Source organism: Eretmochelys imbricata, chromosome 2 (assembly GCF_965152235.1).
Source record: "Eretmochelys imbricata isolate rEreImb1 chromosome 2, rEreImb1.hap1, whole genome shotgun sequence".
Taxonomy (NCBI): Eukaryota; Metazoa; Chordata; order Testudines; family Cheloniidae; genus Eretmochelys; species Eretmochelys imbricata.
The window spans coordinates 74,192,939-74,215,338 of NC_135573.1; the positions used below are offsets into that span (position 1 = coordinate 74,192,939).

The window sequence follows — 22,400 nt, forward strand, 5'->3', positions numbered from 1 at the left end:
ATGAACAGAGGTTTTGAAAAGATTTGGATAGCTTGGAAAGAAGGAGTTCCAGAAACTAGTCCCTTTTTCACTTCTATAGTACACTGTAATGTACAGATAGTGCTAGTACAGAAATCAGGTGGATACATGGTCTGATGTATAGGAAGCAGTAAGTTCATGGATGTTTAACCCAAGAGGGCATTTCTGAATTGAATTTACAGATGAACAGGAGACAACAGAAGTGACAAGACAGTGCAATATGCACACACTTTGTCCAGTAACGTCTTGGGTTACAACATTTTAGAGCAGAATTCAATGAACAGAAGAAGCCACCCACTGAAAAAGCAACACACACACAATTAGATAGCTGTTACCAGAAGATAATTGAATATGCTTTTTTGCATATCAAGACCAAGGCTTATTATCTCCAACTGCAACCTACAATGGCAAAAACTCATCCCATTAGAAGACCACCATAAAAAATGATGGTATAACTTTAGGAATTAGTAATCGGGTCTGGCTAGGGACCTATCAAATTCAAGGTCCATTTTGGTCAATTTCACGGTCATAGGACTTTTAAAATAATAAATTTCATTATTTCAGTGATTTAAATCTGAAATGTCATGGTGTTGTAATTGTAGGGGTCCTGGCCCCCCCCAAAAAGGAGGGGAGGGGGTGTGTTTGTGCGCGTGTGTTGGTGGGCGTTCTGCAAGGTTATTGTAGGGGTGGTTGTGGCATTGCTACCCTTCCTTCTGCGCTGCTGCTTCTGGCGGCGGCGCTGCCTTCAGAGCTGGGCAGCTGGAGAGAGGCAGCTGCCGGCTGGGAGGCCAGCTCTGAAAGCAGAGTGGCTGCCAGTACCAGCGCAGAAGTAAGGGTGGCGTGTATGGTATTGCTACCCTTACTTCTGCGCTGCTGCCTGCAGAGCTGGGCCCTCAATCAGCAGCCGCCGCTCTCCGGCAGCCCAGCTCTGAAGGCAGCCCAGAAGTAAGCATGGAAATACTGCAACACCCCTCAAATAACCTTGTGATCGCTCTGCAACTCCCTTTTGGGTCAGGACCCCCAATTTGAGAAATACTGATCTCCCCTGTGAAATCTGTATAGTAGGGTAAAAGCACACAAAAGATCAGTTTTTATCAGGGGACCAGATTTCACGGTCCATGACGTGTTTCGTGGCTGTGAATTTGGTAGGGCCCTAGGTATGGGATGTGAAACACATAAATCACTGGACAGAGAATATGTTGATATGACCAGAAGTTAACATTCGATGTTATATAGCCTAAGTCCATCTCATAAAACTTCTAATCATAAGGTCACATGGACTGAGTATGTGCAGAGAGCATGGACTGAACAGGCACAGTCATCTACCTACTCTCTCACCTCTAGATGTTCTCTGTCAATTGCAATTTGAGGCACTATGGTGGGGTGTTCTGGGAAAGCTCAGACTGTCTCCTGCCTGTGGTTAGAGATCATTTGATAACACTTCTCATACAGCATCTTTCACAAGCAGAAGAGTTATTAAACGACTATGCTTTAAAATATTAAGTTTATGGCTTTTTTAATTCCTTATCCTGAGTGACACTAAGCACTTCAAACCCCACTAAAGTCAGCAGGAGTTAGATATGCTCCTTACTCCTCAGGATCAGACCCTAACCAAACAGGATGTTCTGATATCCGTTATCAGTACTGTCGTTTTAAAAAAAAGCTAAATAATCTGAGTGTTCCAGATGGCATGAACTAGAGACAGCTGAAAATGAAATCTGAATAACAGAGGACGTCCAGCAAATTCTAACTGAAAATTTTTTGCATCAAAGTAAGTTTTACCTCCACATTTACTCTTTTTGTTTGGCCTCAGGGAAAGCCCTTGCGGGGAAATGAATTTCCAACAGAAACAAAATTTTATAAAAATGTGTAACGGCTCCAATCTAGAACTACAATTAAATGCAATATTTCAGCCCAGACCATTTTTATCAGCTAAGTACCTGGAAATTGGGACTCACAATGGGAAACCTTGATAGACTTAATAGCTGCACAATTTAACACTAGGAGTGCAAATACTGCACTTATTTACACCACTGTAAATCTGGAAGAGCTCCATTAATTCCCTGTGGAGAGGTGCTATATTTTCCATACACAAATAGCCAACATGTTCTTCCAGTCAGGATGATTTATTTTAGCATGAGGATTCCAAGCCAGAATCCCATGGTACTGAGCACAGTCTCTCAACTCTAAGATCCTCCATCCTGAATTGCCCTCAACACTCTCCCCACCTCTCTTCATTCTCCCAGCAGACAGGCAAAGTCCTTACATTTAAAGATACAGTACACAGAAAATAGGATATCATCTCCTCAGAGCTGAATAGCAGCAGACTTCCTTCTTATTTCTTTATTGAGAAAAAGAGTATTTTACTTTCATTATTAATTTTTGTCTGTGCACTTACTCCAGCCAATGTGACTGAATTATTATTTATTTGTATATTATGGAATCCAAGGGTACCAATCAGGTATCAGGCCCACACTGTACTACATATTCTCTGGACAGATATGCAGCAAAGAGGACAGTCCCTGCCCCAAACAGCTTAACAAGGTACATGCCCTGTGTATGTCTTTGTTAATTAATGTAGTTTTTATTGCCTCGAATCTCAAGCCTGGTCTGTGTTGGCATGTGGTCCATTTTAACTATAAATTTATTCTTTGGGTAGCAGGGATATCTCATTACCTGCAAAAGTACTAGGCACTTTGCTCGTGCTATGGAAATAAATAGCAATATCTACTATAGCTCCCTGCCTAGGCAGCAGTCCATGACAGTTTCAACTGTATTTTCAAAAGGAAGATTTATGAAAACAATTAAATGACACCCCTACATATCTGTCATGTAAGCAGTTTCTTTCAATCATCACTGGTATATGAGGCATTTCATTATCAACAGCTGGGATGCTATCAGGCAGCCTCAACTCCCAATCAGACAGGGTTAACTTTAGATGTCCAAAACTGACACAGTGTGTTATGATTTTACGTTAGCTCACAGCTCAGTTTTTAAATACATCATGTCACTGAGCTTGTTAGCAGCATCACAGCTGGCTGAATTAACACTCAGTTCATTTTAGTTTGTACCTGGCAATACAACCACCACCGGTGTAAGATAATTTAATATACCGTTAATAAAGACAGGAATGATTTTTATCTTGACAATGTAACATAAATTGGATAGAGTAGCTATTACAAACATTACAATTATCAAGCAGTGTATTTATGATGCCCTAAAAACCTAATTACTATCAGTCTCATTATGCTGAAGAATTTCCCACTACAGCTTCTATTTTCTTTTCTTTTTGCTAAACGGGAGTTTTTATGTGCAGATTAAAAATGTTTAAATTTTGTATAAACTGCTACAATCCCAAACCTTTCATTGCTGACTACAAAAATGTGGGATCAGAATGCCAGGTCACTTAATACTCTGAGTAGATGTATTCAAAATAATGGGTCCACGATTCTGTCTAAATAGGACTTCTGGGATTTAATTGTAGTCCTACAGACAAAATACCCCAACTACTGACTGCCTCAAGGTCAAATTATCTCTGAAGCTATGTCAGTAATTAGTAACTTGTTCAATATTTGTGGAAAATGCTATGAAGTTCTGCTCATGTGACAACTGCATGAATGCAGTGCAAAGGGACACGCCAAAACATTGCACTCTGTGACATCATTCATGGTCACTGCTTGCGTGGAATTTGGGACTCACTCACATTAACTGCAGTATTTCTTCTGTCACATTCATTAAAAAGGGATAAAATAAGAAATTACACTGGTGACATGCTCCTGAGAAGAAACAATCTTTGAGGAAGATTAAGCTTTAGAAAAGGTTATTTGAATTAACAGCTTCCCTACTAACTAAATCATTACTGAGAGACTCCCTCTCACCCACACATTTGTTTTAAAGACAAGGGAATCAGTGCTCATGCATGCTTCCCCTCACAGCTCAGTAGACATGCAGGAGCCTGCTCAGCTGTGTGACAGGTTTGTTGGAGTGATGACACCCTCCCTGCTGAATGGGATCAGAGACTTAACTCATTTCATTTGTGACCCAAGACAAAAATCTAATCCTCAGTCTTCAGAAGAACTGTAATCTTATTGCATTGTTTAGGGCCCCTTTTCCACCCACTGACATCCTCAGACCAAACTTCTTAGCTATTGCTAAAATCTTAAATTTTGTTTCTTAAATCTGCCCCATACATAAAGGAAATGAGCTTGCATAACTCAAGATACATCTACACTGCCTCACAGTTTGGCCTGAAGGGGTATGAATAGCACTGTGCATTGAAGTGTTGTGCTGTCTCTCTCCCATGTGGATGCTGTGGGCATGAATCATTCACTTCCACAGCGTCCACAAGGGAAAGTTACAGCGCAGCATTTTAGTGCACGCTGCTATTCTCAGATCTGGAAACCTTTATATAGGTTGGCCAAAGTGCAGCCTTTGCGTTAGACATAGTCCACTGGAGAGCTCTTAGATCAAATTGGAGCACTATCTATGTGGATTGATAGTCTGATTTCCACCTTAGCATTAAAAAAGGGTGGCTGCAATTTGCTTAATATTAGACAAAATTAGGTATGCTCCTATGCTCGCAGCAAGCTGCCAAAGCAGCTTTAGCTGGGCAAAGTGTGACCACTCTGCCTAAAAGTGTATCATAAAGGAGACTCAGCATGTGACTCTTGAATGTTGGCCATTTCTCTGAATAACTCACTTCTGTTCTATATTATAGAACACCATGTAAGAAGCCTAGAGCTATATATAATTAACCACTTCAGCATGTGTATAATTAGAACCTAACATAATAAACATTAAACCCCATATATGTGTTTGCAATGCAGTTTCAACTCCTTTCATTAGATATTAATCAAAGAGCACATATGCTCTGCTTGCCACTTCAGGCAGTTTTTTTGCTGTTGTTGAAGCAGTTGAATCCATCAGGAATGTAAATTACAAGGCATCATGGAGGGATTTGTTGGAAAAAAATATTGTTTCCAGTAAAATCTTTAACTGAGCATTCAAAGTAGAAGGCAAGAATGGAGGCAGCTGGTCTAAAACAAATGTTACAGTTCGAAGTAGTAAATCTTAACATAAGTAATATGCTGAACTATCATGGTTGTACACTCCAGTAACTTAGCAGAGACTAAGGATCTTTTCTCCTCTGGATCATGTGAAAGTCAGATCGGTAATGGGATATAGATGTGGTTCTCAAACTTTCACAATTGTTCAGAACTTAAGACAGGAAGGCTTTAGAGAACTTTTTCTCCCAACCCTAATCCGCACCTCCGATTCCATGTGGTGGCTGGATCACTCAGTTACATTAAGTAGTAGGACACTATTATAGAGACAAGTTCAAATAAACTTGCTTTAATGCAATAGGTTCAGGTGCTTGACGCTAGCGGTGCTATTTATTTCCTCTCCATCGGTGTAGGACTTTACATTAGTAACAAATCTCTTCACCTTGCCTTCAACGCTCACTGCTCTTGGCCTCTTTGCAGTTTGAGTTTGCCTGCTGAATTTGATAACCCCACACTGACTGTGTTTGCCATACAGCTGACAAAGAAAGTCTTTGTAAACAGAGTCCAGCAACCTAACAGGACTACGTGCTGGAATCTCTTCTTGTGAGCCAGTATATGCACAGTTAAAGATTTCTGGGATGGGGTATGGCTGATGGAGTTCAATTATACATACTTCCTCCTTGTGATGGAAGAGGCTCTGTAGACCACAATTTGAAAATGATTGGGAAAGCCATTTAGAAAGATATTACCACTAGAGCTGGCTGGAAAATGGTTTATTGCCCTGTGGAAAATTTTGACTTTTGATCCTAAAACCAAAAATTCAATCATAAACCATAAGCTTTTCTAGTTTAGATTTTTCAAGGAAAATTTGACATTTTTGAATGTCATGAAAAAATTGTTTAACTGAAAATCCAATATTCCACCAGAAAACAGTTTTGATGGAAAATTTTCAACTTGCCTTAATTACCACCCGATGGTTTATGTAAAATGTGTTCAACCACTTTGTAGCAGCAGAAGGAGCCATTTTAAATTGGCCATTATGTCTTGTAAACGATATGTGTGGGATTTTTTTTTTTGTTTATATATCCAGAATATAGCAATGTGCATCACTAAAGGGAGGTCTGAAAAAAAAACTGCCCGGAAGGAAAGACAGTTGATTAACAAATTTTCTCAACTAGAACTACACTGACATACTGGAGATTAGAAAAGAGTAAGAGACGCGAGAAAGACCAATGTTAAAGGTACAGTTTATAATTTATAGCATCTTGATAGTGCCATATTTTTCTAGGTTTTCAGTCCAGTTTCTAGAACAGTAGTCCATGTCACCTTGGAGCAACCTTGCTGGCCCTCTTTTATTACAAATGGAAACTAAACTACCTTCTCATTCTTACAGCTGGTTCCTACGTATCAAGGTGGAACAGGAAAGCCTGCACTGTCAGTACTGTATCGATTCTGTGAAAGGAACATTTCATCCAATGGTATTCCAACTCCTTTCCTGAACTCCAAACACCAAGTTTTTAAAGTAAAAACAAACAAAAACTTCTGAATATGCCCTCTCAGCATCTCCTGTACAGACTATGCCTCCATAGCATTCTACATCTTCTGCAACAATACAACATGAGAAAGGGTCAAAGAACTATATATTGAAATGAAAACAGATGTGATTGTATAGTTGTGTCTGACCTACAGGAACGGTGGCAACAGGGTTTGATGGGGAAGGAAAGAGGAGAGAGAAAAGATGGCAGAAATTAATTCTTTGAGTAATTCCTGCTATTTCAAGTCTCCATGCTTGTCAACATGTCACTAACAGCTAAATTTAAGTTTTAGTACACTAAGAATAAAAAAAGAAAAAATATTTTTATCGAAAAATTAATTTACAGCACACCTAGCATTGTCTGATGCCATAACCTATGCAAACATATCTCACATATTTCTCTTTCCATAATGCATTATAAAGAACACCAGTTCTCCTTGCACAAGAGGCCTCAGATGGCTGTTTCATTCTCTGCAAACATTCATGGACAAACAGTTAATTCTGCCCTGGTTATTTTCCCTGTCATAGATGTGCTTATTTTTAGCCATCATGTGACTCTCCAGTATTTTCCAGGCACTGCTTTAGCCATCCATTTCTCACAGGATACTTCAAAGCAAAAGGCAAAACATCCTTCAGACTGAAGAATCTTCTGGAATTTTAACCTAATAAAATTGTTTACTTAATAAGTTGTCTTTTGTCCACAAATTTTTGATGCTCCCCACCCTGAAAATATGGGTGGCCTATTGAGGTGTGATTTACACTTGGGAATGCTTACATAAGTTTGCTGAGCTGAAATCCCAACCACCCGATCAGACTATTTTCTACAGGCAGAATTAAAATTGGCACAAAACAAAAAAAAAAGTTGTATTTAATCCCTCACAACAACTTTGAGCCTACATCTGTTGACTGTTTACTACAGCATAAGGGAAAAAACAGGTTATAAGAGGTTAAAGGACCTGAGCAATATTGAGCTGGCAGATGGCACTATATGTGAGGAACCTGTGGTGCTGGCGGGAAGCCTATAATGGAATATATACTGTTGGTACCAATCCTTATGAAAACACGCATGTGTATTCCCCTTGTACAGTGGGAATAGTATGTGGTGAAGTGGGGCTCCTTATTCCAGAGTACTGCCACTTCAGGTAGTCTGAAAGGTACAATTATCAAATTCCATCCATAGTTCATACTATATATCAGCTCTTGACAAATTGGCTCTGCCTCCCCAAGGAATGAAGGCAACATGAGGGTGGCACAGAAGATTAGTCCCAGGGAACTATTTATGCTGCAATTTCCAAGCTGCATTATCCTTGACCTGCCCTGACTTTTAAGAGTGACTGCTCTTCGAAGATGTCAGAGAAACCTCCTTGGAGCACTCATTTTTGAAACAAAGTTAATATTTCTTTTTATATTTCTCCTTGCTCTTAATTTTTTACAAACAAACCAAACCAAACGTAGGTTGCTAAATGCTAGTTGGGGACCAAACGTAGCATTTGCACAGATATGATAAACATCTATTTACAGAAATGGTAAACAGATGCCAAACTCCATCTGGCTCTGAGAGTTTGGCATCAGACTAAGGCACACTGCAAATAATTTTAGCTTGTTACAACTACCTTTTAGGGGTAAATTTTCAAAGCAGCCTTTAGGGATTTAGCAGTTTAATTTTGTTAGTGGGAGATTCACAGCTAAATCTTTTTGTACTTCTGAAAAAACACAACAAAATGTTAGGAAAAATATTAACTAGTTAGGAATAATAATTAAAAGATTTACATGATAAGTGTCTGATTAAACAGAAAATGTTATTTTGTGGAGCAAATCAATATTAGTGTCTCTGCCAACTAGGTAGATAAAGATAATATTTCAATCTATCTATATAGATTTATTGGTGGCTAAATATTAGGGCTGTCAAGCAATTACAGTGCTCACTTTATATTTATTTTTGATTACAAGTATTTGCACTGTATAAAAACAAAAGAAATAGTATTTTTCAATTCATCTAATAGAAGTACTGTAGTGCAATCTCTATCATGAAAGTTGAACTTACAAAAGCAGAATTATGTACAAAAAAACTGCGTTCAAAAATAAAACAATGTAAAATTTTAGAGCCTGCAAGTCCACTCAGTCTGACTTCTTGTTCAGTCAATCGCTCAGACAAAAAGTTTGTTTACATTTGCAGGAGATAACGCTGCCCACTTCTCGGTTACGTCACCTGAAAGTGAGAACAGGCATTCTCATGGCACTGTTGTAGGCAGCGTCGCAAGATATTTACGTGCCAGATGCGCTAAAGATTCGTATGTCCCTTCATGCTTCAACCACCACTCCAGGGGACATCCAGCCATGCTGATGATGGGTTCTGTTCGATAACAATCCAAAGCAGTGCGGACCGATGCATGTTCATTTTCATTATCTGAGTCAGATGCCACCAGAAGATTGATTTTCTTTTTTGGTGGTTCGGTAGTTTCTGTATCGGAGCGTTGTTCTTTTAAGACTTCTGACAGCATGCTCCACACCTCATCCCTCTCTGATTTTGGAAGGGACCTCAGATTCTTCAACCTTCGCTCGAATGCTGTAGCTATCTTTAGAAATCTCATATTGGTACCTTCTTTGCGTTTTGTCAAATCTGCAGCGAAAGTGTCCTTAAAATGAACAACATGTGCTGAGTCATCATTCGAGACTGCTATAACATGAAATATGTGGCAGAATGCAGGTAATATAGAACATGGGACATATAATTCTCCCCCCAAAGAGTTCAGTCACAAATTAATTAACACATTTTTTTTAACAAACGTCATCAGTATGGAAGCATGTCCTCTGGAATGGGGGCTGAAGCATGAAGGGGTATATGAATGTTTAGCATATTTGGCATGTAAATACCTTGCAATGCCGGCTACAAAAGTGCCATGCGAATGTCTGTTCTCACTTTCTGGTGACATTATAAATAATAAGAAGTAGGCAACATTACCTCCCGTAAATGTAAACAAACTTGTTCGTCTTACTGATTGGCTGAACAAGAAGTAGGTTTGAGTGGACTTGTAAGCTCTGAAGTTTTACATAGTTTTGTTTTTGAGTGAAGTTATGTAACAACAACAACAACAAAATCTACATTTGTAAGTTGCACTTTCACAACAAAGATTGCACTACTGTACTTGTATGAGGTGAATTGAAAAATACTATTTCTTTTATCATTTTTACAGTGCAAATATTTGTAAAACAATATACACTTTGATTTCAATTACAACACAGAATACTATATGAAAATGTAGAAAAAGATCCAAAATATTTAATAAATTTCAATTGGTATTCTACTGTTTAACAGTGCGATTAAAACTGCAATTAATCACGATTAATTTTTTAAATCGTGATTAATTGTTTTTAGTTAATTGCGTGAGTTAACTGCGATGAATTGACAGCCCTACTAAATATATTACTCCGGTTTCTTGGAATTATTTGACTAATTTATGAAGGATATTAACCAGAATTAAAAGGAAACATATACTTTTAAAAATTTTTAAAAATAAGTTTTAATATCCCCACATCTATCCTGTTCTTGACACACTAAGCACTATATGTCAGCATTCACACACAGACCTGCATCCTCAGGACCCACCCTGAACCAGCATCATCCAAACTTTCAGAAGGGACCTTCTAAACTGTATCCACAGAAGTTTTTGTATGTGCTTACCTGCACACTCATACCTCAGAGAGTCTAATTAGCATTTTTGTGAAATGCCAAAAATTTGAGATACTATAAAAATCAATGTTTTTGCATGTACAATGGTTATCTTCATTTGCAAGCAGATAATCATACAAGTGCAGATATTACAGAACAATTTGAGAGCATTTTTGAAAATCTGACCAATGAAGTTTTCACACACATTTGGAGCAGTTTTAGTCCTGTAGAAGAGTGGGAGAATACTCATCATATAATTTAGCATTTTGCGAGCAAACTAATGTTAATAGTCAAAAAGGCATCTGCTTTATTTCTCATTGCTTTTAAAAGCGACTTAATACAATGCACCATGCATGCAAAGAGCATTAAAGGTAAAGTTTTCAAAAGCATGCAGCATTGACCTAACTATGCCCCCACGTAAGTAAATGGGAGTTTTACCACTGACTTCAACAGGAACAAAAGTTAGACCAATGCTGACTGCATCTGAAAATCCCACAAAATGATTTGATTGCAGTGGACAGAATGCAGCTATCTTTATAGGCACATGCAATTAATATCCATTCACACAACTACATCCTCAGGGCAGTCCCTGCACTGACATAATCCAAGTGATCACTCCGCTGCCTACCTACTTCAGGAGAGCATCAGAAAGGGGCCTAGGAGCTCTTGTAGTTTCTTTGCCAGGCCCTAGTATCTGCAATTTTAAGTTTCTCATCCTAGGTTTTATGGGTGGTGGGTGACGCTTCCCCTTGGGGAGGCTAGCCCCCTACCCACCTCTTCCGGCCGAGGGCCTGCCTCCACTCACTGCTCTCAGCCCCCCGCCCCAGTGGCCCTTGCCAAAGGAGTTGGGGGGGGGAGGAAGCCAGGGGAGGGAGGGCTGAGAGCTCTGCTGGGACTACAGCAGAGCTCTCTTCCCTGGCTGAAGAGCAGAGCCCGGAGCCCCGCCCCCCTTCCACTGCAGCCCCATCCCATTCTATTCATCCATGGGCCTGCCCCCATTCCATCCCCACTCTGCCTCTTTCCCTGTGAGGCCAGGCCCCCCACCAACTCCCTCCCCCACCGCCCCAAGATCGGAAAAGGCCTGTGCCCCCACTGCAGCTCTGGAGTGAGAGCTCCTCCAGCCCTGGGGCTGTGATAGAGGGAAATTTTTCAGGGGGCCCCAAATCTTCCACTGTCTCCACTCCCCACCACGACGGTGCAAGGTTTGGGGAGACTTAGCCTCCCACAGTCTCCATCATGCACTGCCTATGCTAGGTTTCATTTGTTTTTTTACAGTGCAAATATTTGTAATCAAAAATAAATATAAAATGAGCATTGTAAACTTTGTATTCTGTGTTACAATTGAAATCAATATATTTAAAAATGTAGAAAACATCCAAAAATATTGAAATAAACGGTATTCTATTATTAACAGTTCGATTAATCGCACAATTAATCGTGATTTTTTTTAACTGCACGATTAATCGTGATTAATTTTTTTAACCACTTGACAGCCCTAATATATACACATAGGATATATTCCTTTTGGGACTATATTGGGAAGTGTAAGTATTCTCATCCAATAAGAGACCTTATTCCTTTAGACAGTGCAATTTACATGACTTAACACATGACATATTGGTGAAACTAAAATACACGTTACTCAATGGGTTAAACCTACTCTCCAATGAGCTACCAACACTTTTGACTAAACATAGAATCTTGTTCTAGATATAATGGACAACAAATGTTTTAAATACACAAAAATTCTCCATTTAGCATCTGGTAGAAAAAAATATCAAAAGAGCTTTGCAGATAAACACTGTAATTCTGGACTATATTTAAATCAATGGAAAGGAAATCCATGTACTTCCCGAGTGTGTAGAAATTGTCAGAAGACCTCTTATTTGTCCCACACAACGCTTGAACTGGAGAAATGTCTTATGTGTCTCAGTTTTTCCTCCAGTGTCACTTTTCATTTTCTTCTTCAAAGTAGCAGCAGCCTGAAGACTGAGGATATGGCATTACCACCCACACCTCTCTTGCCCAGTTCAAATACTGAAAGCTATTCCATTCCCTCAGAATCTTCCAGGTATTAGCAACACTCACGAATTCCCTCTGCAGATGGTCTGTTTTGCCATCCACATTAAGCTTACACTTATTAATAAGAAGTATTTTTAAAACCATTCACTTTGAATTAGCAATAGAACTTAGCAATTTTCCTTTTTTGAAGGGTGGTAGGGAACTACCACTCAGGGAAGTATACATAGGGTTGGCTATCAGGTTTCTTGCCCTGGGTGCCAAACCATCACCGGGAATGATGTGGGGTGTGTGCGCACCTAATAAGGGTGTTTTTTTTTTTTTGTTTAGCCATTCAGGGGCATCAAAACCATGTCCCACCCTATGTGACAACACACCTATGGCCATCCCTAAGTACACAAAAGGCACCAGCTCCTCAGAAATTCAGAACGAAAGGTTAAAAATATAGGAGGTACAAAACCAAAATGCAGATGTGCTACAAACCCAGCATAAGAAGCTGGCAGTGTTTGCCTGAAACACCCCACTGCGCTAGCAGATGTTGACCTTGCTGGGAAAGTGGGTTAAGTGAGTGTTGCTAATTCATGGAGGTAGGTGGTTCAACCCCACACGGATATAAGGGAGAGTAGGGAGCAGCACGTGCCAGCTCTTGGATCTAAGGTGTGGACTGAGGAAGGAACTGTAGAAGCAGCCATGCTTGGGGTGGAGTTTTGAGTTGAACTTTATGTTATTGTTAATGTAAATGTTGAAGGCAAACTCCAGGAAAGGGTGAGTATTTGACTCTAAACAGCGTGTGGATTTTATTTGAGAGCAGGCTGGGAAAGGACTTACTCTCACCCCAAAACTATGAAAAACAGATTAAAGCAACGAGATTGCACTACATGTTTAGGGTTATTTTTAAGATGTTTCTGCTGCTCTCTTGTTCCCTGGTTTAGTCAAAGTGATAAAAAAGTATCTGTTTTGTGACCCACACTCTCTATGGATAGTGTAGGAACAACTGTGAAATGGATCTTTGATGCTTTTTCCCATTTCCGATACATGCCAAGTAATAATAATAATAAAAAAAATCAATGATGCCTTTGAAGACATAGGACATTACTGTACGGAGCCCACTTAGAAGATTACTGTGTCTGAATGATCAGCACATTTAAAAATACAAATTAATCTATTTTCTGCTTTTGGGCGAGCACTTAGGATCTGGAAGCGTTCCAGTCACCAGAAAACCAGACTACGCCTGCAATTTCCTGTGAAGATGGGGGGGGTGGGTGGGTAGGGGGGAACTATTTGTTACATTCTTGAGTAGTTTATTTCACCTAGGCTCAGAAGCAAAACAGTCAATTGGCTTTGTCTCCAAAATTAGGTACACTGGAGTCATGGGATTTATCTCCCAGACCGCGAAATCTTCAGTAATGATGTGACAAGTCAAAACAGACCAACAAAATGACTGCCCACAAAAAGTCCATTTATGTAATCTAGGATGGTGAGCCCCAGATAGTGCAAAATGCAAACACAAAGAGCGTGGTGGCTGTTGAAACACCATTTCTAATTTGATCCCATATTTATATAAGCTATTGACAGCAGATTAAGACATTACTATACCATTATCTGTAAAATGGGAATGGAAATCTCCAAGATTTACAATACCTGCAGTGGGGGAGTTTGCATGATGGGACTTTTTTGGTAAGTTAAAGATCTGTTCACCGGGATCTGGTGGGGGAAGAGCATCTTGGCCTTGTCGAGCCACGACAGGATCATACTCTTTACCATCATAGTTGGCATCAAAGAACTTCTTAAACCATTGGATAAAATCTAAGTTGTCTTGGAAGCGCCCTCTCACCAATTTCTCCACTGGAATCACCTGTAAAATACAACGGTAAACGGTTCCAGTAACACTGCATTGCCAGTACATACATATTTCTCAAATTATCTAACAATTTAACTACCAGTGTGGTGTCTCCTGCATCACTCTGGATTTAGAGTTATATGGTTACGGTCTTCTCAGCTTTGTGTGTAGCTATATATAAAGCCCTTTTAAATACTCATTTTCTAGCAGTACCTTTCCATGAACAACGTTAAGTTAACCTCTCAATAGTGCATGTTCTTCTAAAAGGTAGAAGTACCAGTATTATGATACCATAGTAGAGAGTCTTGCAACCTGACCCAAACCCCATGGGACCCCATATACAAGTGTTGGGTTCAGCTCGGGTCTGAAAACAACCCAACACATTTGGGCTTGACTCGGGTAGTCTCTCATCATCTCCTCCTGCCCATGAGGTCGGTGAGGCAAGGTGGCGGAGCCTGCTGAGTGCCCTGCTCCTGCTGGCCATGGTCGTGCTGTGCTGTGTGCACCATGGAGCGAGCGTGCTGAGGAACTGTAACATCTATTATGCTGTAGCACACACAGCACAATGAGATGGGGGCACCCGGCTGCACCGGTACATGCAGACACTACTGTGACGACCCCACAAGCAGGAGGTAGATGGAGATGGATTGTGGGCACAGGGTGTGGGGAGCCCCCACCAGGCCAAACCTCAAGGATGAAATGGCAGCAGTGTTGACACAGATTGGGAAGGGGGGGGGGGGAGGAGTGTCAGATTTGGGTTGGGTCAGGTCTGAAAACAACTTGACTCTCTGGTTGGATTTGGACAGCCATGAGCTACTCAAGTTTGGGATGGACTTTAAAATTAGGCCTGTGCAGACCTAATTACTGTTCTTCCTCAGCTATGCTCCTTTTAGGTTTGAGTGACAACTGGGCTGCATGTAGCCAGTCTGAAACTACTGCCATCTTTAACGACAAGTAACTGGGAGTCTGTCCAAGATTTTAACTAACAAATTTTCATGCAATCAGATGTATGTCCTAAAACTGAACAATTTCTTCAAAAAGCAAAGAGTCAGATTCTGGCTTGCCCTGAGTAGGTGTGCAAGGAACTCTCAGAACACAGGAAATCCTCTTTCACACTGCCCTGTGTATTCACGGTGGGGAAACAGAATCTCAAGTGTTCTCATTAGACAAACCTATGTAAGCACCGTTAGTGCTGGGTGTGTCTGCAAAAGGCTCACGGAATCATAGAAGTTTAGGGCTGGAAGAGACCTCAAGGTATCATCTAATTGCTCCCCCTGTCCTGAGGCAGGATTAAGTATACCTAAACCATCCTTGACAGGTGTTTCTCTAACCTGTTCTTAAAAATCTCCAATGATGAGGATTCCACAGCCTCCCTTGATAACCTATTCCAGTTCTTAACTATACTTACAGTTAAAAAGTTCTCCCTAATAATGAATCTAAATTTCCCTTGCTGGACATTTTTTCAATTACTTCTTGTTCTACACCCAGTGGCCATGAATACAATTGATCACCATTCTCTTTATAACAACCTTTTTCACATTTGAAGACTTATGTCATCCTCCTTCAGCCTCTCTTCTCTAAACTAAACATGCCCAATTCTTTCAACCTTTCCTCATCAGTCATGAACTTTTTTTTTTGGTGCTCCCCTCTGGACTCTCTCCAATTTGTCCACATCTTTCTTAAAGTGGGGTGCCCACGATACTGTATGTCTCCAAAAGGGAAAGGAGCTGCTCCTTGGTGCACTCCCACAAAATCCTCAGAAGCATTCTGCCCACCTGTGTCCTGTGCAAGAAGAGTGTCACCAACCAATACTGCTATGCCTTGGCACTCTCCTCACCGCCTCTGTAGTGAAGCAGTGGATTTAAAAAAGACACAATGGAGTTCAAACTCACCTATATTTTTGAAATACACACTCATTCTAATACTGAGGTACTAACCTGACCATTCCAACCCCCACCCTTCCATACATGCTGTATATAGAATGGTTTGTTTACATGCAAGAGTTTGGGAAATTGCCCATGAAGTTTTAATGAGCTATAATGGAGACTGTGAGAAAGTTTCTTCTGTATCAAGATCTTGTGAATTCTTCAGCAACATGAAGAATCTAATGAAACTGATTAAATCCCAATACTGCAGCATAAGATAGGGTTCTGCCCTGCTCTCTGGAAGATCAGGATTCAATTCCCATTCCCAGTTTCAGTGGGCAGATAAGGACTACTGTAGGAATGCTGGAAGTGCCACCATGGCTTGCTTAGCAACAGTCCACATTGCTGAAAGTTGAGTGGATCAGAAGAGAATCCAATCTTCAACTGGAAAAGGGGTGCCCAGAGTCTCAGGGGGAATGGAAATTACAAGGCTAAACCGGCGACAGTGTTTTAAAAAACTAAAAGCTAGCCTGTACTTCACAGATCATGTCACATTTTGTACAATATTCCCTCAGTCTGTTATGTTTATATTTTTAATGACACACTGGCAAACAATGAGGTTATTCCCTATAAAAAAAAGAAATGACAATCAACTTTATTAGGCTTTTCAATGCTTTGCTGAAAGAACCCATTTTAAACAGAAGCACCTGTAGCATTATGGTAATAACGCATTAGTATTAAAAAGTCCTATAACATTCATTCAAAATATAGTGCTTTTAAAAACAGTTTAAGATTCAGAATAAAAAGGTTAAAAGCAGGCATAAAACCTTTTTTTGGATAAACCTTTACAAATATAGATATTTTGTACATGCAGAACTGAAACATGACCGCATTCTAAACTTATTCACTTTTATTCAGTTTAGTTTCTCATGTTGCTACTGCTTACATAAACTGGGCAAATTCATGTTGAGAAACAGTTAATTTTATACCACTTCAAATTTAGTCTGAGTAAAACGTGTGATAGGATCCTATCTGCACACAGAATATACACCTGACTGTATCAAGGGGAAGTAGCCTGGGGAACACAGAGGATGGGTCAACATGACTGATTAAAGTCAAGGAAAGGAAAAGTAAAGACATATTTAGCTTTACAGAACAAATAATGCACAACAGATGAGAGACTAAACAACACAAAGAACAAACACTGAAAAAAGCTTAATTTGTCAATGTGTATTTTGCTAGGAAAGTTGACCTGCTTGGACAAAATGCTGATTACATATTTTATAGGTTTTCTACATTTAAGCCAGGCAGGGCACGGTTTGATTTGTTCATAGGTAATGTTCAAAGGAAATTCTGGATAGATTGCATAGTTTCATATGTTTTAAGGCCAGAAGAACTAGTAGGATCATCTACTTCTGGAACTCCTTCACAATTTGGCCACAGAAGCATCAAGCCCATATCTTGAGGTTGAGGTAGTTTGTTTGTTTGAAGAAAGATATCTAATCTTGGTTTAATGACTTACCAAACAACATGGTGGATTCTCCATCATTTGGAAGTTGTTCCAATAGTTAAAAATGTACAACTCTTCATATCCTACCTTGAGTAAGTAGTATTCAGTACAACAATAGATACAGAATGCTTGTTGTTTACCTCTATTGGGAATTCTGGGTGTCACCACACATGACCTTAAGTTTTCCCCTCACCTTCTGAGGATCACAGTATTTATTCATTTTAAGGATCTTCCAATGGACAGCATTTTATTACGAGGCCCTCTCGTGAACTCGGGGACCTAATGAGTGGTAATTTTTAAATTATTGACAACTAACTATTATGGGCCCAGTTTTTCACCTTGAGTACTAAGGGTCCCGGTTTACACATTTTCTGCCTTTGTACCCAAATACCCGTTTTAGACGTCAAAATGCCAGTGAGAGCATCTAAATACAGAACTGGGATCTCCAATTCAGGTTTTAGAGTTTGAAAAACTAGGTCTGGTTATTTTTCATTTTGGTTCCCAATGTCCATTGTACATCACCCAGTATAGAAAATTGTTTTGTAAAACATTACAATTATTTAAATATTAAAAACTTACCTTATCCACATTCATTCTTTTAAATGATGCTTGCAGAAGTTTGAAATTGTGAATGTACTCATGCTCCAGCTTTGCCTGAAATTTTACTTTCTTCAAGCTAATGCACCCTGGGAACAACATGTCCATGAACTGGCAGTAAGCTGCTCCTATAACAAGAAAATGCATTGACATTAATCTTGATGCACCCAGCTATAACTAAGTGTCATTTATAGTCAGAAAAGAAAGTAACCATGCTGACTAGCTACTGCTGTAATTCATTTCTAGTGCCATGTACCCAATGCCTATCTGTCCACTACAATGTTGAATAGTGTAAGCGGCCTATTAATATCTATATTATTCTCATTCAGTCTGGATGCACCAAGCACTATTGTGTAACATCTAAAGGATGACCGTGACTGAGGCAAGTAAATCTTTCTTCCATTTACAACTGGTGTTGTACTGAAGTAGACTCCCTATACAAGGTAGGGCTGCCTGTACAGCAAGTAATAAAGTCCCTAGCTGTCAGTTTAAATGGAAGCCACCTAATAAGTGTCTTCAGACTCCTACAGCTTCCCAAAGTTGGATCAAGGGAAAATATGTTTGTTTCCTGGAACCAAAGAAATCAATGGCACTGAGATATAAGGTAGCTTGCTCAGTTCGCAGCCAATCCTATTCAGTACCCCCATCAGGTAGAGGCTTAAAATGAGACAGAGCAAAACCCAAAGTGACATGAATACAGGCGGGAAATAAGTTTCAGAATTATGGGATCTAAGGCCATTTCTCCCCCTCCTCCCGCCCCTTCCCCAACAAAAAAAATCCTGAAATTTTTCACCTCTAAAGCTCAAAAACGAAACATTTGGATAAGGAGACACTCAGTCACCTCATTGCCCAAAGCGTTCAGATATTGGGCTCCTCTTAGTGCTGCCAGTTTTAATTCTTTCACACAACAGGTTTACTAAATTTAGCATGAGGGTTCAGTAAATTTAGATGCCAGCCACAGGGGATAAAAATATGCAACTACACAAATGTGCAGGGAACTTTTTAAAAAAGGTGAACTGACTAGGAATATATAGGTAATACTTTGTTACACCTAGTGACCTTTCCCTTAAAAGGTCCTTATGTCACAGCAGCACCATCATTGGGGAAGGGGGGATCTTCACTATCAAGACATGAAAATGTCATGACATTTTGGTGACAAGTGTTAAAAATGTGGGGAAGGGAAATCTCAACTCAGATTCTTTGTGGAACAGTGATGTCCTCTAACCTGGAAGAATATTCCACCGTATTAGCATATTTAAGGTCAATTTTCAGATGCGAACAAGCTCAACCACCTATATACCTGTGTATGCAAGTCAGAAAATTGCACATTAAATACTATTTGCTCAATAAGTTTTTAAACGTTTTGTGCAAATAGTATTTATCAAAAGGGCTGTTTTGTGCAATCACTTGATGTACGGGCAGGTCTAAGAGGCACAACTTGGGTGCGGGCTTTTGACAATTTGGCTCAGTGTCACACAAATATTCTTTTTTAATCAAAGTTTTAGCAATTGTCAGTAGTCTTGCAAGGTAACAGGTGTGTTGGATCCGAGATTATCCTCTATTTAGCCAAAGCACAGATACACCACAGATAGCAACAGAGCAAAAAACTACCACACTTTTCTATCAATATGCCTCAAACATGTTCTGGAGGGCCCATAATTCTCTATACTCAGTCAACCATCATATGAAGGGAGGGAGAGGCTGTCTTCCAGAAAAGAAAAAAACAACAGAGTTTGAGCTAGAGTCACAGGAAAACGAGTTACATAAATTACAAATGAGGCTTTCATGTGACTTATTGTCAAGGCTGTGACAACAGCCTAGACTCAGTGCTTGAAACTGCTGCCATTTTTAATACCTTCTTTGCACAGCATTTCTTAGGAAGTATATTTACACTTACTGACTTTATGGGTGGAGTTTATAGGAAGGATTTGAATTTCCAAAGAAACCTTTTATTTAGCTACTTGCAATGGCTTTGGTATGCTTAGGATATAAAATAAAGAATCCCTGTAGAACAGGAGCCTTGTGGCAAGTTAAAAACCTCAGATAATGCAGGTGCATCATCATACAGAAAGCTTCGTAAAGCAAACTAATTGCACAGAGCTTACCTTTATATTGCATGGGAACTAGGAAATAAATGTCCACTAATAGAAAGTTTGTGAAATATCGCTGAAAAGGAAGATGAGTAGTGTGATACAGTATTGGATGGCTTGACTTGATTATACTATATTATTTATTACTACGTGGATTTATTTAGTATGCAGTGTTGTCCTAGCCATGTCAATCCCAGGATATTAGAGAGACAAGGTGGGTGAGGTAATTTTTTTTATTGGACCAATTTCTGCTGGTGAGAGAGACACGCTTTTGAGCTACACAGAGCTCTTCTTCAGGTCTGGGAAATGTACGGCGAGCAACACAGCTAAATACTAGATTGAAGAGACAGTTTAGCATAAGTAGTTAGCACGTATTCTAAGGGACCATTCAAGGTGAAGTAGCCCACTAAAACCCCTGCAGCCATAGGACCATTCAAGGTGAAGTAGCCCACTAAAACCCCTGCAGTCATTGGACAAAAAAAAAAAGGGGGAGGGGACTAGTGGGTTACAGATGGTTGAAATAAAGCTTAAGTCCAGTGTCTTTTTTAAAACCATGATTTTTAGTGTCTAGCAAAGTTATGAATTTAAGCTCCCAGATGTGTCTTTTGAAAGTGTTGTGCAGGTTTCTTTTGAGGATGTGGACTGATAGGTCAGATATAGAGTGATTGCTTTGTTCAATCTAAGGGGTCAATTGTGCAACTGATTCATGGTATAAAGGGAGTTTGCGCCAAATTCTCCCTCCCGACCCTCTCCCCACATATAAGCTTATACTCTAACACCTAGGTAATTGCCAGGAGTCCCTGAACACTCACTGCACAGCTGCTTGTGTTAAAGATATTCACAGTGCTGAGGTTCTCACCATTTTATTTATAGTTGTCATTTGGTAAGTATACATGAGTTTGCAAAGTCATCTTTTATTGTTTCTGCTGGTAACAAATTCCTTTTGCATCCCTCTGGGCAGCAGCTTACTAGGTTTGAAACCTTTGTGATGATGCGTCCCCATGTTCTCTTCTCCCTCTGATGTTGGTAGTTGTTTTTCTTGTATTTCATATCAGCCAATAGGATGTTCTGGTTCTGTGCAATACCCAAATGCCAGAAACGCTGAACATACCCACTTTACAGTACTGACCTGAACTGTGATCTCCGATAACAGCACAGTTTGCTGCCAGAACACTCCCTCTGTAGTAAGCTTCATTACAGTAACAAATACAAAAGTGGAGTAGGATGGGCCAAATTTGATGTCAGAGACTAACTCACATCAAGTCACAATCACCAGCTGATGTACGTTAGGAACTCTAGAAAGGAGAGTGGTGGCAGAGCTCAAATATGTGTCAGTACAAGTGTCAAGAAGAAATCTCGTACATAGCTAGGGCTCATATCCTGAGCATTGTGAACGCTGCTATCTTGCTGGATAATACAGGAAGTAAGGATGCATCCTATGTCCCTTTGCTTCCCAGCACAGTGTTGTACCACAGATTATTTTGTGCCTAGTTAGTTTAGTCACTTTCCCACACCGTTGGAGAGTTTTGGCACAGCCACCGGCAAGAAATTAAAAAAAATAATTAAAAAAAAATCACAAAATGTGGCAGGAGACACAGGGGCAGATAAAAGTAGTCAAGTATTAACTCTCAAATTGACAAGTTTAAGTTAACTGTGTCCCTTTAATGCAGCTGAAAGTTCTAATGATGAAACTGTATTTTAAAAAGACTATTACAGCTATTGTGTAATTTACATGAACAAGGTTTCTACAGCAGATTTACCACTTGTCATTTATTTTATTTTAAAACTTTACCTTCTCTGTTCTAGTTTTCAAAGCGTAAAAGTGGATGTTGGAAACAGTACAGCAACAACCACACCAGAACTGTCTCTCATGGTTAGTCTGTCTCTGTCCAGCCACAACCACATCAGAACTATCATCTCTCATGGTTAATCTGTCTCCATCTACCCCTACTATATTCCCCTCCACATCTGATTTTTTGAAAATATTACCAGGCACTCCACTTTTTTTAAATGAAATTATAATCAGCAGTATATCAACAGAAAGGTTATTGAATTTTGTAGATGCACCAATGCTGGAAAAGAATGAGAAAGGGTTTTTAACCATTATTAAAATTAATTCTGAATTTTTATGTAAATCTTATATTAGTTGTTGTTCTGGCATATTGATCCGGTCATTGACTTCTTTAAAATTCTGAGGCTAGATTACAGAAAGTATTTGCCAGCATGGTTGTGCTGATTAGACATGAATGGTCAC

General features: G+C 39.6%; 1 protein-coding gene across 2 annotated transcripts in view; it reads right to left on the reverse strand.

Moving 5' to 3' along the window:
* The window catches only part of MAPRE2 (microtubule associated protein RP/EB family member 2), a 159,352-nt gene that overhangs the window by 23,855 nt on the left and 113,097 nt on the right, over positions 1-22,400 (reverse strand). For both annotated transcript variants that reach the window (XM_077810307.1, XM_077810306.1), the window contains 2 exons: positions 18,039-18,184; positions 13,886-14,099 (listed from right to left, as the gene is read on the reverse strand). In XM_077810307.1, coding sequence (XP_077666433.1) covers positions 13,886-14,099; positions 18,039-18,184 — 360 coding nt within the window. The remainder of the gene's footprint in view (positions 1-13,885; positions 14,100-18,038; positions 18,185-22,400) is intronic.